This window comes from Nymphaea colorata, chromosome 5, assembly GCF_008831285.2.
Source record: "Nymphaea colorata isolate Beijing-Zhang1983 chromosome 5, ASM883128v2, whole genome shotgun sequence".
NCBI classification, from domain to species: Eukaryota; Viridiplantae; Streptophyta; class Magnoliopsida; order Nymphaeales; family Nymphaeaceae; genus Nymphaea; species Nymphaea colorata.
The window spans coordinates 2,828,749-2,845,928 of NC_045142.1; the positions used below are offsets into that span (position 1 = coordinate 2,828,749).

Below are 17,180 nucleotides of genomic sequence, written 5' to 3' on the forward strand. Positions count from 1 at the left end.
AGCAGTTTCGGCTCTAACCCCAAAAAGGCTAAGCACTAAGACAACCTTCTCATTAATATTTCATTTTATAAACTCTTGAAGATTTCATCACAATCTTAAATTAAATGTGGAACTAAACATTTGGAGCGTTACAATCCACCCCCCTTACCCTAAGTGGTGTCAATGGATTAATATCTAGTGGGATTGATTGTTAGTTTGAATCCATGCCTGGCGTGTTATGCTGCAAACGAATACGCAGCAATGCCTAGTTGCATGCCATGCAAACACATCAAGTAGCGGGATTCTCTTCATGGTCATCCAACAACATGTTTACTAATAAGTGCATAGCAACCTATTATCATTTTCATGAGTTTAAATATATAATCAACATATACATTATTTTGCCCTCTTAAAATACACATAGATCTGGAGGCCGAGAGTAGGGCTGCACAACAAGTTGAGCCAACTTGGGTTCGACTCGAACTCGCTCGAAAAAATTTGTATAGTGCTTGACTCATTTATAAATGAGTCGAGTTCAAGCTTACAACGATACTCGAAACGATAAACGAGTCGAGTTAGAGTTTCAAGATTTCGACTCGCAAACTGGTACTCTATATAATATTGTCAAAACCGATTCGTTTTAACTTTTACGGTAAAAACAAAGTTTTACAAGTTACATAAGTTAAACGAGTGACACGCTTATACTAATTATGCTTACATGAGTTAACTCTTAAATGAGATAAATGAGTTAAATGAGTCGAGTGAGTCGAGCTCTAGCTTGCCATAAGGAGCTCGACTCAAGTTCGAGCCAAGCTCATGCTAAGTTTTTTTTAGTCGAGCTGAGCTTAAGCTGGCCAAGCTCGGGCTTGACTCGAATCGTGTGCAGCCCTAACAAATAGTACTAATTTCGAGGTAGCATTTGGATGACACCATCAAAAGAGATCACCTTCTAGGAATTAGGTTTTATCATGATATGGTTTTTTAATCAAATTTTGAAGTTTTGTTTGTGTGTTTGAGTGGCACGCTTACAAAATGTGTGCTTGAGGGTTAGGCCCTTGGCCTTTTATTATCAAACAGTGGGGATATTATACAACAATAAAAAGGGATCATGTACAACGATAGAGATCTAGGGTAGGAGAATGAGAGATAGAGAGAGATCCGACCATAATTCTAACAATATATATAAATAAATAAATAAATAAATATATATATATATATATATAATCATAACTAGACCGTTTATTTGAAAAAAAAAGTATAATGATTTCTATATTAGTCACCATTAAATTTTTCTAGATTTCTATATAATGATTTTATCCGCCTCATTCCAATTTTTGTTTAGCAGATACTTTTTCCATGACCTCACTTCTCCAGTTTTTGTTTGGTATTTATGTTTTGAAAAACCTCTGAAAACACCATTTTGTCAAATCTAAATACTTCATGCTCAATTTTCCACCGTTGAGAGTGCAACTTCTCCCATGCGGAAAGTCCAGCGGCTTACACTGGACTGGATCACTCAGTTATCCTAGATCCGATCCACTTGCTCATTTATCCAGGAAAAACGGCTTTGGATATGCGAGGTTTCTTCCCGTTTCCCCTTTGTTTATCGAGAGGCTTTTCCCCCGTTTGCATCCGACATTTTATTTTTTTTCCGAGCGGGAAATCGCAATTCTAGGTAAGAGGAAAGCAGCTTCCGTATTCTGACGGATCAGGTTGGGAGAGGGAGAGAGTTAGCGTATGTGGTCATGGCGGAGGAGTGGTTGAGAAGTTGAGTTTATCGTTGTTCCATGGCGTCTGCAGTTCCTGTTCCCTCATTTTCTCAGGTACCGTTGCCATTTTCATGTTCATCTCTGCAATCTCCCTCTGCAGGGCCTTTGAATGCGCTTCCTGCTTCTAGCCGTCTACCGTTGCGAAAAGTACCGGCTCCGAGGCCACGGCATGCTCTCGATTATTCGATAAGGGTTGTTTCCCTGGTGCCAACATCAGGAAAACTGAAGAAGATGGCGTCGCATGGTCTTCTTCAATCGGGTGGAAGTGAGAAAGTTTTTGCCCATTATGGTCGCTTGGAGGAAAATACCGTAGTTTTTAGGTCACGCATTTCGGGAGAATTTGGTACGTTGAGTGTGTCTCTGCAACGAGGAGGTGCCAAGAAAATCGGGGCGTCGAAGACGACTTCCAGTTCCGAGGAATCTCCAGAAGCCATGGCGGGCGACAGCAAAGAAACCGCGAAATCGAAACGAAGGGCGTCGAAGAAGTCGCGAGGAGAGGAACTGGTGGGGTCGTCGGGCGATGCAGGGAACACTAACACCAATTTGGCGAAACCGGCAAGCAGAGGCCGGAAGAAGAGTTCTACCAGAAAGACGAAGAGCGGTAAGAAAGTGGAAGAGGTTGATTTGGCAGAGAAGGAAAAGGTAGGAAGCAAAGAAGAAGAAGAGGACGAGGGTGGGGAAGATTACGACGACATGATGGATTTTCCATATGAATCGCCTGGATTAATTTGCTGTTTCGGTGCTGCTCAGCGAGAGTTTGTGCCGTCTGTCAGGGTATCCGACCGCCAGATGCACCCGGATATCTATTCGACCTGGAAAGGCCTCCAATGGAGCCCGCCAGAGTTTTCGAGGGCCCCCGGAGGGCCGCCGTCCAACGTCGCCATTGCCCATGTGCGCCTTGGCGGGCGGGCGGCTTTCATGGGCAAGGTCGGAAACGACGAATTCGGGAACGATTTAGTTTACAAGATGAACACGGAGAAGGTTCAGACTCGGGCTGTGAAGATCGATCCTTCTTCAAAGACTGCAATGTCTTATATGAAAATCGTTTGCAAGGGTGGCAAGCTGAGCATGAAGACTGTGAAAGAATGTGCAGAAGATTCTCTTAAGAGCTCAGAATTGAACCTGGCCGTGTTAAAAGAGGTAATTCAGTAGCTGCTATGTCCTCTTCCATGGTTTTCTTCTTGTTGGTTTTTCTCTCTTGCTTTGAGCTGATACTGATCTTTTTGTCTATATGAATTTCAACAGGCCAAGATTTTCCATTTCAATTCTGAGGTACTCACATCGCCCTCCATGCATGCTGCACTTTTTAAAGCCATAAGGCTATCAAAAAAATTTGGTGGATATATATTTTTTGATCCGAATATGCCACTGCCTCTGTGGAAATCCCGTGAGGAGGCATGGGATGTGATAAAGGAAGCATGGAACCAAGCGAACATCATTGAGCTAACCAAACAAGAGTTGGAATTTTTGCTTGATGAGCAATATTATGAGAAGAAGAGGGAATATAGGCCTCAGTATTATGCAGAAAGCTATGACCAGACAAAGAAGCGGAGAGATTATTACCATTATACACGCGAAGAGATATCTCCTTTGTGGCACGATAATATAAAAATTCTTTTCATTACAGATGGACTATTTAGGATTCATTACTATACACCACAGTTTGAGGGGACAGTGATCGGTACAGAAGACGTTCTCATTACTCCGTTTACATGTGATAGAACTGGTTCAGGAGATGCCCTTGTTGCAGGTATCATGAGAAAGCTAGTAGAGCATCCAGAGGTATATGAGGATCAAGACAAGCTGGAGAGAGATCTTCGATTTGCAATTTCTGCAGGAATTATATCCCAATGGACCATTGGTGCAGTAAGAGGGTTTCCAACTGAAAGTGCTACACAGAATTTGAAAGAGCAGGTATACATACCCTCCATGTGGTAAGATTATTCCTGATCCCCATCATGATGGATCTTCCTGTAATTGAACTCTTGAAAAATTTTGAGGTCCTGACAATTTTGTATACTTGGAAATAAAAATAGATTCTCTGTCTAATCCCTTTAGAAGCAGAAGCTAAAAATTTTAGCGTTCATCAAAACTCGTTCCACCTTTAATCTGGCGCATTATTCTAAGTGGTCGCAAATGAATCCACCATACAAATACACAATGAGAAGTACGTTGCGCATGTACAGGTACGGGTAGCTGTGCAGCACTGTAGGCATGAATGTGGTCGGTACAACACTTACACAAGATTTTTCTAAAGATATCAGAAAAAGAACTGGTGCAAATTCCACATTTTCAGATATATAAAAGAGATGCAGAAATAAAGAATTTCTGGAAGGGACTGGGAGGGGGGTGGGGGAGAGAGAGAGAGAGAGAGAGAGAGAGAGAGTCCTTTGTTCCTTCTTTTCTGCGGTATAACAAAATGCAGTGGTTAGAGTGCTTATTTTATTGACGAATGCCTTCCCTACATCCCTTTTTAAAAGAAAGAATGAAAGAATTGATGATCATAAACAGATTCTCATGCTTATGTAAAACATCCTCCAGGGGCCACAAATTGGAGGATGGGCAGACTTATGTGCAAACTGCTTCCTTTTTCTTCTCTGTCTCAACTTTGGGTTCACTGTACTGATACTGATAGTGAGTCTGAACTTTGATGTCTTCAGTGTCTCAGCGGATAACACTTCTCAGACGTGGGAATGTCGCAGGATAATATCATTAACTATCCGTGAACCTGTGCATCTTCCTGTCGATCTTTTTACATAACTAAGTAGCTTCAAGGATCTTGACATAAAGCTTCAAAACTTCTCTGCAGAACTATCTGCTTATCCATGCTGATCCTGTTCCTGGCTTACTCTGAGGCTTATCATCACATATGCAACCGGGGTATGGGTTAGCATAGAAGCTCTCCTCAAACCTTGGGGACGAGCTGGGTTGCCTTGCATAAGGTGCTCCAAGCCTATTTTCATGGATTTCCTTCACTTTTGATGAAAATTTCTCCCATGATATCTCACCGTGGTCATACCGATCTATTAGTTTCACAAATTTCTGCCTGATTCAGGAGAAAGGAATTTGTTACTCTCTTTCATATTTGGCCTATTGAAAAGTTTCATGCGTGTATATAAAAACATGATTATCTAGCCTTACCTATCGGGGTTGATGGTCTTCCGAAAACCTTCGAACATCCGGTGTCCCTGCACAGCTTTGGCCATGTTTCCATCGTATGTGTAAACGAACACATCGCTTTCCAATGCTAGAATGTAGTCCAGTGCTGCAAGCCTATTCTGGTATTGTTTAAAAGGCTCCAATTCTTCTTCTGTTGCTAGCGTCGAGTGTGTATATACATTGGGATATTCACTTTGTAGTGCAGCCATACTTTGTTTACCATATATCTCCCCAGCAACAATGTAGATAGTTGTTGTGGAAGGGTAACCCAGTGCCTTCAAGAAAAGTGCAGTTTCTCTTGGAGCCAAAGGGCACCCTCCTTGAATTCTCCTCTCTTGACTGTTAATCTCTTTCTCCTTCCAATGCCTTACTCTGTACCTCATATCCTGCAGCTCCTTTGCTTCTTCATTTGTGAGGTTGTGACTGCATCCAGTAAATGCTAACATGTCCTTTTCGTATCTGCCACAGATGTTAAAAGGCCTTTGAGTATTTGCTATGATCTGTTTCAATGTACAACCTCATGTAAATGCATGTTACTTTACCTTAAGTGCAGAGCAATATAGGGTTTGCCACCGTTTCTCAATCTAGCCAGAAGTTTCTGTCCCAGCTGTTCTATTTCAGGCTTGAATTGAAGTGCTTTGTAATTTGTGCGACATCTGAGCTTTTGAATGGAACCAGCAAGACCATTATTCGCTAGCCGAGAGTCCGTGTGGGTGAACTTTATAACTTTGTGCTTTTTCAACAGTGATAACATCTCCCCTCTGTAATAGCTAGCCTGCCAGCAAAAGCAAGCTATTCATGAGTTAAACTGAAACTGAAGTCTATTCCTTAATAAAGGTTTATGTCAACAACTCACCTTTGACCATGAAATAGGTGCTTTTGTATGTGGCTTCACCTTCTCAAGCTCTCGTGGTAAACTCTCCAGTATCTCGATGTCATCTTTTAGAACATCTATGAAGTGCTTCGCATCAAATATGTCTGAAAATTCACTGTAGAAAAACTTCAAAGTTAATACGTTTGTGATCAATGTCCCACATACATAATCATGTTTAGAAACTCGAAGAATAATGACTATGCTTGAAACAAACTTGGGAGTCGTGATATTGAAGGACATTTTGTTCCTGGATTACATCTACTCGGTAATTTGTCTCACCCTTGATTACAGGATTTTTGGATTTCATGTGAGTCCATGTAGTATCTGTTTGCGAGGTGATACATTGGGGAGGTATTGATGGAAGTAACTTGGAGGGACCCAAGAAAAACGAATATGGAAGAAATCAGGATGATTTCTCTCATTTGGACGCATCTTATTGGAAGCTTCCATGACGAGTTGAAATCTTTTGGGAACAATATAGAATCATCCACCTGTTTAAAGAAAGCATCCAAGAACATGATTTTAAAAAGAAAATGATTGATCATGTGGTTTGTGTTCTTGTATTCATGATTCCACCAAAACAATCTGTTCGCAATGAGTTGAATGCATTGGTTCATCATCTTTGCTACCATTTCCATCCCCAACCTTTCCTTCTCATAACTCATAAGTACCCAGGGAATCACAGTCAATTCTCGAGCCTGTGCTTGCTCATACTGAAGATATCAATAATTTTTTACTTGGGCACCCCACAGTATAGTTACCTTGGATCCGTCCAGAAGGATTCGTGATCCAAATATGGAAGAACAAGCGTGGCATTCATGATTTTGGCAATCGCAACCATGTCACAGATCTGCAGTGAAAATTCATATAAAAGGTCAGCATTCTGTTTACACGTTTTCTCACAGCAGATCCATACCAACAAGAAATTGGGTGCGTACCCCTGTTCTCATTTGGTTGAGTCCACCGTTTGCATGAACCAGAATGTAACCATTTGTGCCTGATCCTGTTCCTGCAAGATGACAACAGATGAGAAAATTGGGGCTGGCACATACAAAGTTTACTGCCAATATAAACATTGCATACTTATACGATTCTTCGGCCTCGTAATGCACTGATAATAGCCGTCACTCTTTGGCTTTGACCAAATATCAGGAACCTGTTCACATTACAACAAAGTTTAGAATTCAAGCCATTCTGTACTTGAAGCTTAAAATACACTTTCGCTTGTCAACAGCATGATTGAATTCTTTTCACTAGGGTGTTTCACCTATCCGATGCATTCTAACTATAATCATGTAACAGATGCTTTCCTCGTTGCTGAATCACTGTCACTTTTCCAGCAGTGTCTCAGTCAACTTAATTGAGCTTATTTAGTATGGAGCAGACCAAGCATCCTTGGGGGCAAGCAGATTCCACGATCGATCTCATTCACTTAGAAAATGCTTGCCTTCCAAGGAACACCATGAGTCCCAAGAAGGGTGAGCCCACACCACCCAATGGGTCACATGGTGTTCATCCCATGTGGTGAGTACCTTATAAATGATTAAAGTCTAGCAGCTGTTAGGGTTGATGGCCTTATCTAGCTGAATGGTTAGGTCACACCTCATAAAAGAAGGCCCCTTGGCCCTTGAAATTGAACCCCACAAGGTCCCCAGTTATATGGTTTAAGAAGAAAACAGTTCAAAGGTGTAAGACTCTGATAATGGTATCATCATTTCTAGTACCAAATATTGAGGGCTTGTACATTTCAAATACACTTGATACTGCATAAAACTAAGCCGATTCTCTTGATGGTGAAATGAGCCTTTAAAGAGTCTAGAACTTATAGACTCTCACTGTTTCCCCTAGAAAATATGCAAAAAAAGCATGTTGGAATGTCACAGTGGTCCAATGATCATGGCGCAAAGTTCTAAAGCAGAACACGAGGGCGTTACAGAGGCACTCAACCTATTGCTTCCTTAAGTTGTAAAAGAAAGAGAGGAGAACGGAGACTGATTTGGGAGTTGGGTAAGCACATTCAATCTACTTTTTCCACTGGCCAATCACTAAATGACAAGGCCCCAACAAGAGACAATGTTTGTGATTATGGTGAGTGGTGGAGCTACATATGGATCCTGACCCTCAAAATTTCTCAGCACTTTGTGAAGTTGAATGTGGCTCCTCAAAATCCAAACAGATGACCAAAAGGTTCAACTAATTCTAACCCCACTAGTCACGTAGCTAGTGTTCCCACTAGACCTAATCTATCCCTATGTTATGCTTCCTCTTCATATAGGTGAAAGGAGGGAGGAGAATCCCCTTTCCCTCCTCGTGTCAGTGCTTAGTATGGGGCCTTCAATACATAAACTGGTCCTACAGTCCTACTTTAACAAACACACACACACACATATATATATATATGAAAAATGAGTTAAATGCATAAAGACTGATTTTTCAAGTCTCCTCCTTCCTACTATTTCCTAATTTTGGGGTAGGGATGGTGGTTTTGAAAAATATAAAAAATAAAAAAGAACAAACAAGAGAAAAAGAGAGAAAAAAAGTAAAAAAAAAGAGAAAAACAGTTTCACCTCTGCATACATAGAGGATTTATAGATTTCTCCATCTAGATGTAAATGGAAAATTCCTCCAATCGTTCACAACATACTATCCGATGCAATTGTATCAAACAGTGTCTTTAATTACATATGTCCGATGCAATGTGATTGGACAGAGAGCTCAAGATGACTAGAGGATTTAAGACTGAATGATTTCAGTTTTTATATATATATAATCACTTGTGTATTCCCTGACTTGATATCAATATATCAGTCAAAGGTATATATATATATATATATATATATATATATAATCAGTCGCGTATTCCCTTTGCTGACTTGATATCACTAAAAGGTGCCCAAGCAGGGTGAGATTTCTGGCTTTCACACTGACTACTTGGGCTTTGGGTTTGAGTAGAACAATTAAATAACTAGTGTTGACCTGGCCGCCAAACCATGAGCCAGAGTTTAGGTCCAAGCCACTCTTGGAACTCATCCTAACGAAAATTCATGGCACATTCCTATGGGTGGCCTACCAGTACCAGGCCGCGTTTGGTGGCTACCGAAATCACGATTTTTCTTCTCAGTCTCCAAATCGAAACTGTAGAAAGCCGCGTCGACTGGAACGAAGACGAAAGTCAAACGAAAAGTGCGACTCGACTACGATCCTACCGCGTTCAGTGATGGCAGCCAACCGAGCTAAGGGAATCCGAGTCCTCAGTCCGATATTCAAAGAATCGGAAAAACCAGAAATCCGAGTTCTGCGGCGCCACTTTGAAACTGCACACGAGAGAGAAAACCGACCCACCGAGAGACGAGGAACGGAAAACCAGATATCTAGTGAACACTAGAATCGATCGATAACAACGTCGGAAATCACGCGTTTTCACAAAATCAATCCTAGAGAAGAGTTCGAACTTATCCTTCGAAAACCGAATTTTGGAAAAACTAGAAGAGAAAAGGCTGTGCGATATCCGGATATCGCACGGTTGACGTCATGAGAAGAACTCGAAAACCATGAAATTGAAGGAGAGAGACAGAGAGAGAGAGATACCATTAATTCTTCGCTCCTGGTACGCCGCCTTGACAGTGGGTGCTCGTTCTCGGCGAGAGCGCTCTGCGCGTTCAAGGCATCACCGCCGCCGGCGACCGTGTGCACCATCATGCGGGCGACGCCGGCATCTCTGCGGCCGCGCATCCTGACGTCGAGGTCGCGGGGGATGACGGACGCGATCCTGAAGAAGCATGTAACAGCGAGAAGCATCGCTAAGGCGATGATGGCCTTCCCCGCAGCGTGTCTCGTCGAGAATGCTCGACGGACGGCGCGAGGGAGCAGGAGATGGCGCTCGCCGTCACCGTCGACGTAGAAAGCTTGCCTGTCCCCGTCGATGGGGTCGGAGTGCCTCCTCCTCGCCGTCGGTCCGATGAGTTTCGGGCTCACCGCGGTGCTGCCCACCATTTCCCCGCCTGCTCAGATGCTTGGCCGCCACCGTTCGCCAACTGGCCGGGATAACCGACGAATACACGGTGAAGGACGACTGGACTCGTTGGCAGTTTCTCTTTGCTACGGTATTTAAGAGAAAGCAGAACGGCAACAAAAAAAAAAAAATCTAGAGAGAGAGTGTGTAGGAAGAGAGAGAAAATTGAGAGAGAGAGAGGTTAAGGAGAAGAGATCCACTGAGATCCGGAGCATCTTGAAGAAGTTATAGAACTTTTCTTTTTATATTTTCTCAAATTTTTTAGTTTTAATCAACGGCTGAGAATGAGTCCTTATTTATGATCAAATGCCACATGAACGGGTAGGATTAGTTGATTGAAGAGACAACTACATTGGGACTTTGGGTAGTACTTCTCGGTAAGGGTATTTTAGTAACTTTCTTTCTCCATTAACTTTATCTTCGCTTATCAATTTGTTCTTTTAATTAATTAATCGCATTTTAATGTCATATATTTATTGCCTTTATTCTCTTGAGTACCTCGTTTACTTGTGAAAAATTTTCACTTTGTACGTCCTTATTCTCCTCAAATGCTTTCAAAAAATACATTCTTTTAAAATAAACTTTTTAAAAACACACTCCATATTACATTTCACATCAATTTAAGAGCAACTAATATATACATAAATTAGTTGCTCCCACATCTTAAGCCTATTTAAGTTAAAAAAAAAATCTTATTTTGCTTTAATTTCGTAAATAGTACAATAAAACAAAATAACATCTGCAATTTTTTTACCGTCTGACGTAATTTCTTAACGGATATAACCAAAACCCAATAGAATTTGCACTGGAATCTTCAGCTACTAAATTAGAGCTGACCATTAATTAAATTCTCTAACATTGAATAAATCCAAACTTGCAAGGCACATATATATATATATATATATATATATATATATATATAAACTTTATGATATATATTACACTCTTTTCTTAAATTTGCCAACTAAACTCTAGATTCTTGGGTGTGATTGATAGCCTCAGATTTCATTAAATGTCTAACTAAAGTCCGGTTTATGTGCAATCTATATAGATGATCAAACCCCATAACTTATAACAATGTAAGAATGGGGATTCGAAATTGGATTTGAAATCTTCTACATGTAGCAAAATACTCGGCTTTCGGGGTCTGATGGAAGGGGTCTGACCTTAAATCTTTAGATTTAATCACCTCGGATCTCATATCTAAAGTCAACAAATGTCCCCTCCTAAAAGCAACCTCTACAATCTTACATGCTATATGTAAGAACTCAAACAAGTTTTATATTCTTTTTTAAACAATTAAGCAAAGTCGATATTTAAAAATTCATTTGCTTCTAATTTTCTGCATATTCCGCCTCCCTTTGTTCCTTGATTATCACTATTTGGATTCTTTGCTCCTCATTGGTTTCTGCCATTACATGAAGAGAGAGATGACAAAAAGGAAAGGAAAAGCTCTCTCTCTCTCTCTTCTTTCTCTCTCTACTGGTATCATCTCTTACTCTGTGGAGAAGGAAGATGGGTCCCATTCCTCCCCTATGAATCTGATTTTTCTTTTTTAAAGCTTTTATGTTCTCACGCTAGTGTTTGTTCCGGAGCCCTTACTTATATCAGAAAAGAGAACGGATCGAGTCGTTCAATTCATGGAATCATTATATATTTAGTTTAAAATATATGATGTAAGACTTTTTTGCTTTTGGGCAATCTTTGTGTTGAAGGACATTGGCTTGCTTTTGGGCAATCTTTGTGTTAATTAGCCCCGAAATTAAGGGTTTTAAATACTCAAATATATTCCCTAACTGGTTATCTCCGACCAAGTATGACTAACGGATTTTATTTATGTATTTTTTAGTCCATTTAAATAATAAAATTAAATAAGAAATTAATGAAATATATAAGAGTGAGTAAATGCGAAAACCATGTGAACTAATTTATCAGTGCTCAGTTAACTTGATTGGTAGTTCATATAAAGTGTTACCAACATTTTCATTTGATATTTGATATTTGATATTCTGGCAAAAAAAAAAAAAAAAAACGACGTATGGTTTGAATCATTTTACGTATTGGGTTACATCAGGTGATTCAACACGCATTAATTATTAATTATGTGTTTTCTCCAAAGACTAGAATTCAACATAATTAAGAGGTCGTTGCTTGTCGCACTCACTGGTCATTAAAAGAGTATTGTTATTTTAGATATTTTCTTAGTTCTAAGGTTCAGCTAGTTAAATTAAAAAAATTTGAAATCAGCCGGCTACCTTTATAACCGGATGGTTATATATATATATATTTTATTTTGCATCGTTAAAAACTATCTTAAAATGTGTGTTCTGCCGTTAAAAACCATATCCAAGCAATGGGACATGACAAATACAACTTTTGCAATGGTTTTTAACGACACAAAGTAAAAAAAATAACAATCCAACAATAAATGTAGCCGGCTCATTTCAATTCATCATCAAACTAGTATGTAAATTAAAAAGGAATTTGTTCAGTTAAAAAAATAAAATAAAATGGTCGAGGCAGCATGACAAGGTGATGTATTGCAACTATATTTTTTATTTTTGCAGTTTAGTAAAAATTGACAAGTGAGGTAGTGGGCGGAATCACTATGGCCGGGACCCTCCCTTCTGCTTGCTTCTAAGGTTCAAGGCTGCGTTAGAGCTAATGAGCGCATGTTGTATTTTCATCTCGATACCACTGTTCCCACTATAAGAGTCGACTAAGAGATAGAAGAGAAATGCATGCATGAGTCGGACCAGTTATATTATGCCCCTCAAAGCACAGGGAGTGATGTAGTTTACTCATCATTTCATGACACTCGATTTCCTTATTTTTAGTGCAATTCCTTGGGCGAGCTTCCAATTTGCCTATTTTAATTCTCTGCTCATATCACTTGCTTGTTTGAAGGGGGCGCCTAGGCCATGTCCCCACCCCCCACCCCGGCTAATGAAACAAAAAAAATTACATTGAAAAAAATAAAACTTTTTAATTGCGCCATGTATTTTTTTTTATTTAAATTCAGTTGGCCCTACCTGAATTCAGAGGTTGGGCTCTGGACCTAAGATCTTAATTAATCTCAGATCACTATAAATTTGAGATCTGCAGCGAAACAAACACTCCCTCCTGAACTAACAAATCCTTTACATATAATTTATTGGACATAAGACTTGTGGCTTCCCATATGCACTTAATGTTCGTTGAGGCCGAGTAGGTTCTGCAACCGATCAAAGCAGTCAAATTTGCACACGGTCAACTGGGTTAGTCAACGAAGAGATCACACTTGGCTGCTTGTGCGAATGGACTTTGACTGAACTCACCAAGCTCACACGGAACCTCTATTGACTCATACCAACCAGTTTCAAACCCACCAAGAAGCCGAGGCTTGAAAAGTTCTCAATCATTTACGTTACCATAATGCAACTTGAAGTGGACTTTGTCAAGCCAGGCGTCTGGGCACATAAATGGGATAGTTGAATACTAAGGTCAGGTCGGAGTCAGAAATTTTTTTATGAGACGAGTCAAATTAAAGTTTTCAAATTTTGAGTAGGGTCGAAAAATAATTTTTTTAAAATTTTTATATACAACAAGTGAACTTTCCTACAATTTACATGTTCTTTTTTTAAAATTAAAGTGGGGCTAGGGCCTATGCAAGCCTACTCTGGCTCCGCTCCTGACTATGGAGGCGTTTCACGGCCTCAAATTTGGGCTCGATGTTTATGAGGTGAGTTCGAACTCGACTCCCTAAAACTCATGTCACCACAAAAAGACTGTTATTATTCATGAAAAGTTATCAGCGTACCCCTGAAGATTAACACTCGAATTTAAACGAGTCAAGCTTATGTAACTCAAACTCAACTCATTTATAACTCGTGCCCTAACCCAAGCTCGAACTCAACTCGTTTATTAAACAAATCAAACTTACAAAAGCAAATTTGAGTCAAACACGAGTTGGCACAAGTAATTCAATTTCTTCCTAGATCAAACTATGTTGGAGAAGGATCCAAATCTCAACCACTTACATTCCCGACTGAATGTGGAACATGGAGCAAATCATTAAAGAGAGTGAAAAGGAGAAGGTTGTTGGTGAGCGGGAAGGTCTAAGTCTTCATGCGTCCAGAACGGGGCGTTCAGACTGCCTTTTTGTTTACGCTTCACATGTTGACATGCAGAATACGAACGAGTGAAGCCGTGATGGACCTTCCTATACACGGTTTCTCCAACTCTTTTTGGTTGGGAATCAGTACTTTCTTTTGTCTCCTTTCGTTTCGTTTCCGATGTGGATGTGAAGAAAACAATAATAAATTGGACGGGTTTGGGGCAACTCAAGTTCGGATCCAATTCAAACAGTCCACAACAAAAGCAGTAAAATTTTGTTTTTTATTATAGAGCAAGCCAGGAGTGGAGCTAAAAATTCTGGTTAAAGAAGAATTTATTGTAAAATTTTTAATTTTTAAAAGACACCAATATGTCAGTGAAAAATTTATCCTAAAGTATCAATATAAAAATAAGCATTTTTGTGGCTATGTCATGGCAATTGCCCACACAATGCACACAAAGTCTCCATCTAAGGTATCAATATGAAAATAAGCATTTTTTGTGGTTTTGTCAATTGCAATTGTCCACACACTTCTTTTTTTAGTACTGTTTGCTCATTTTTATATAGACAATTTCTTAGATGTTGCTTTCAAAACATAACGAATTTATAAAAAATGATATGTTGTGGATGTTTAAATAAAATTCTTAATATTTGGAGAACTTTGCAACATGGAACTCATATTACATCTCTCAAAAGCATCAACATCATGTTGAGTGTCTACGAGGAGTATTTCTTCCAACTGCCCAATAAGGAGCCGAATTCCCTACCCTTATACTGATACTATACCATATTCATTGTGTGAGGTTACAATGTAGAATGGCTGCATATACAGACAACTAAATTTGGATTAATATGATTCTGTCACAATCCTATAGAATTGTTCAAAACAGATCTGCTTGGCATTATTAGGACCCTAAAAAAACTGGGCCTATTTACCAAATATAGTATTAAAAGCTCAATTTCAGAGCCAATAGTAGCTCTTTTATTATGAAATTCAATTATTGCACATGAATTTGACTTGGTTTTCTCTTTCAATGAACATGAGGTTAACAACCATTTCCGTGAAGGTTTTTCATTCTCTTTACCTATGGGGTCCTGGCCTACATCGAGACCTGAGTGGAGCATGGTACACCCATCAACAAAAGTGTCGTCATCCTATCGTTTGCAATCCAAAAGAGTAGCATGCACAGAAATTGAACAAAAAAACACACGTTATATGCAACCTCTGCTTGACCGGCTACGCTACGCCACTTGAGGCGATTTGGTCTTCTTCAAAATGGAGAGCCATAAATACTGGTTTGATAACTATTGTTCACCTTAAACGTTTTAGGTGAAACCTTCTAACTTTCCTTGAGGCTTCATGATTATGAATCATCAAATAGGTTTCTTAACTCAAGTGGGATCTTAAATTAATTGTGACTCTTTTCTTCATAATTAGTGACTAAGTCTCTCAACTCAAGTTGTTTTAATTTAGCCAAGATGTTCTACAATTTCAAGTAAGGGACTAAGTCACTCTGGCACAAACGTGGTTTTGACTTAGCAAAGAGGCTTGACTAGGGGCGGAGCGAGGGTAGGGCACGTATGGGCCCTGGCCCCACCTTAATTTTTTTTTTTTAAATTTACATGTAAATTTTAAAAAAATTCACTTGTTCCATATAAAAATTTTGAAAAATGATATTTTGGCCTTAGTCAAAATTTCGAAACTTTAATTCGGCCCGCTTCATAAAAAATTTCTAGCTCCGCACCTTGGTTGAATATCTTAAATCAGTGGCGAAGTCTCGGCCATTGAATGATAGTCATTCAGTTAATGGTTTAAGTGGGATGGACTGTCACTTCGGTAGTGCTAATGGGGTGAAACCACTGTACTAACTGACATATATTGGAGGCGCTACAATGGACACCGGATATTCTTGTGGCTCACATGACTATAAAATGAAGATAAAGGTTCCACAGATTGCGTGAAAATATAGTCGATTCGATACTTTACACTAATTACTCATTTGGCAACAAGTGGATGAGTGTGTGCCCTTGCTCATACAGTTTGGCCATCCCTCTGAGGTTACCTTCCTGAAGAGGACTATGTACAGACTTCGGGATAGGTGATTGCTTTCATTAGCTGTTTTGAAAGAAATGGGTACTAAGTGTTTCAGGAATCAATCTCAAAGATTGGGATAGATTCATAAAATATGAGTTCTGATATTTTATAAATGTTAGTTTTTTATGAACATGCCTCAATGCCTCAATTATTGTGGTTGATTCATGGAACACTCAGAAGCAGTCTACCACCAAACAATTCTGTGCATGGAGACCTGAGTAGAGTATGGTACACCTATCAACAAAAGTGTCATCATCCCACCATTTACAATCCAGAAGAGTAGCGTGCACGAAAATTGAACAAAAAAACACACATTATATTCAACCCCTGCTTGACCGGCTACGCTACGCCACTTGAGGCGACTTGGTCTTATTTAAAATGAAAAGCCATAAATACTAGTTTGATAACTATTGTTCACCTTAAACATTTTAGGCGAACCCTTTTAACTTTCTTTGAGGCTTTATGATTGTGAATCATCAAATAGGTTTCTTAACTCAAGTGGGAACTTAAATTAACCATGAATTTGTTCTTCATAATTAGCGACTAAGTCTCTCAACTCAAGTTGGTTTTAATTTAGCCATGATGTTTTACAATTTCAAGTAAGGGACTAAGTCTCTCTGACACAAACGTGGTTTTGACTTAGCCATGAGGCTTCATTAGGGGCAGAGCCAGGGTAGGGCCTGCATGGGCTCTGGTCCCACATTAATCTTTTTTTGAATTTATATGTAAAATTTAAAAAAAAATCATTTGTTTTGTATAAAAATTATGAAAAAAATGATATTTTGGCCCTAATTAAAATTTAGAAACTTTAATTCGGCACGCTTCATGCAAAATTTCTGACTTTGCCCCTGGCTTGACTATCTTAAATCAGTGGCGAAGTCTCTTTGACTAACCCTGAGGGGGGAAGCGCACTAGTTCGGGCCATTAAATGATAGGCAATCAGTTAATGGTTTGAGTGGGATGAACTGTCACTTCTGTAGTTCTAATTGGGTGAAACCACTGTACTAACTGACATATATTGGAGGCGCTACAATAGACACCGGATATTCTTGTGGCTCACATGACTATAAAATGAAGATAAAGGTTCCACAAATTGCATGAAAATATAGTCGATTCGATACTTTACACTAATTACTCATTTGGCAACAAGTGGATGAGCGTGTGCCCTTGCTCACACGGTACCTTCCTGAAGAGGA

At 39.5% G+C, this 17,180-nt stretch overlaps 2 protein-coding genes across 2 annotated transcripts; one reads left to right on the forward strand and one right to left on the reverse strand.

Moving 5' to 3' along the window:
* Window positions 1-1,582: 1,582 nt before the first annotated feature.
* On the forward strand, window positions 1,583-3,797 carry LOC116253847 (fructokinase-like 1, chloroplastic). Its single transcript, XM_031628810.2, has 2 exons — window positions 1,583-2,888; window positions 2,994-3,797. The coding sequence occupies exons 1-2, from the start codon at window positions 1,767-1,769 to the stop codon at window positions 3,684-3,686; spliced, it is 1,815 nt and encodes a 604-aa protein (XP_031484670.1). The 5' UTR covers window positions 1,583-1,766; the 3' UTR covers window positions 3,687-3,797.
* A 383-nt stretch (window positions 3,798-4,180) lies between these two features.
* Window positions 4,181-9,915, reverse strand: LOC116254611 (O-fucosyltransferase 19). Its single transcript, XM_031630097.2, has 8 exons — window positions 9,370-9,915; window positions 6,865-6,937; window positions 6,720-6,790; window positions 6,543-6,631; window positions 5,764-5,896; window positions 5,450-5,682; window positions 4,890-5,366; window positions 4,181-4,794 (listed from the first exon to the last, which is right to left on the reverse strand). The coding sequence occupies exons 1-8, from the start codon at window positions 9,772-9,774 to the stop codon at window positions 4,560-4,562; spliced, it is 1,716 nt and encodes a 571-aa protein (XP_031485957.1). The 5' UTR covers window positions 9,775-9,915; the 3' UTR covers window positions 4,181-4,559.
* Between the last annotated feature and the right edge of the window lie 7,265 nt (window positions 9,916-17,180).

Excerpts from the sequence above, each read along its gene's own strand:
- LOC116253847 (XM_031628810.2), top strand. The coding sequence starts at position 1,767 with ATGGCGTCTGCAGTTCCTGTTCCCTCATTTTCTCAGGTACCGTTGCCA. Across the intron at positions 2,889-2,993 it reads ACCTGGCCGTGTTAAAAGAG|GCCAAGATTTTCCATTTCAA; the intron begins GTAATTCAGTAG and ends GAATTTCAACAG.
- LOC116254611 (XM_031630097.2), bottom strand. The coding sequence starts at position 9,774 with ATGGTGGGCAGCACCGCGGTGAGCCCGAAACTCATCGGACCGACGGCG. Across the intron at positions 6,632-6,719 it reads TCAACCAAATGAGAACAGGG|ATCTGTGACATGGTTGCGAT; the intron begins GTACGCACCCAA and ends TTTTCACTGCAG. Across the intron at positions 5,897-6,542 it reads TCCTTCTGGACGGATCCAAG|TGAATTTTCAGACATATTTG; the intron begins GTAACTATACTG and ends GTTTTTCTACAG.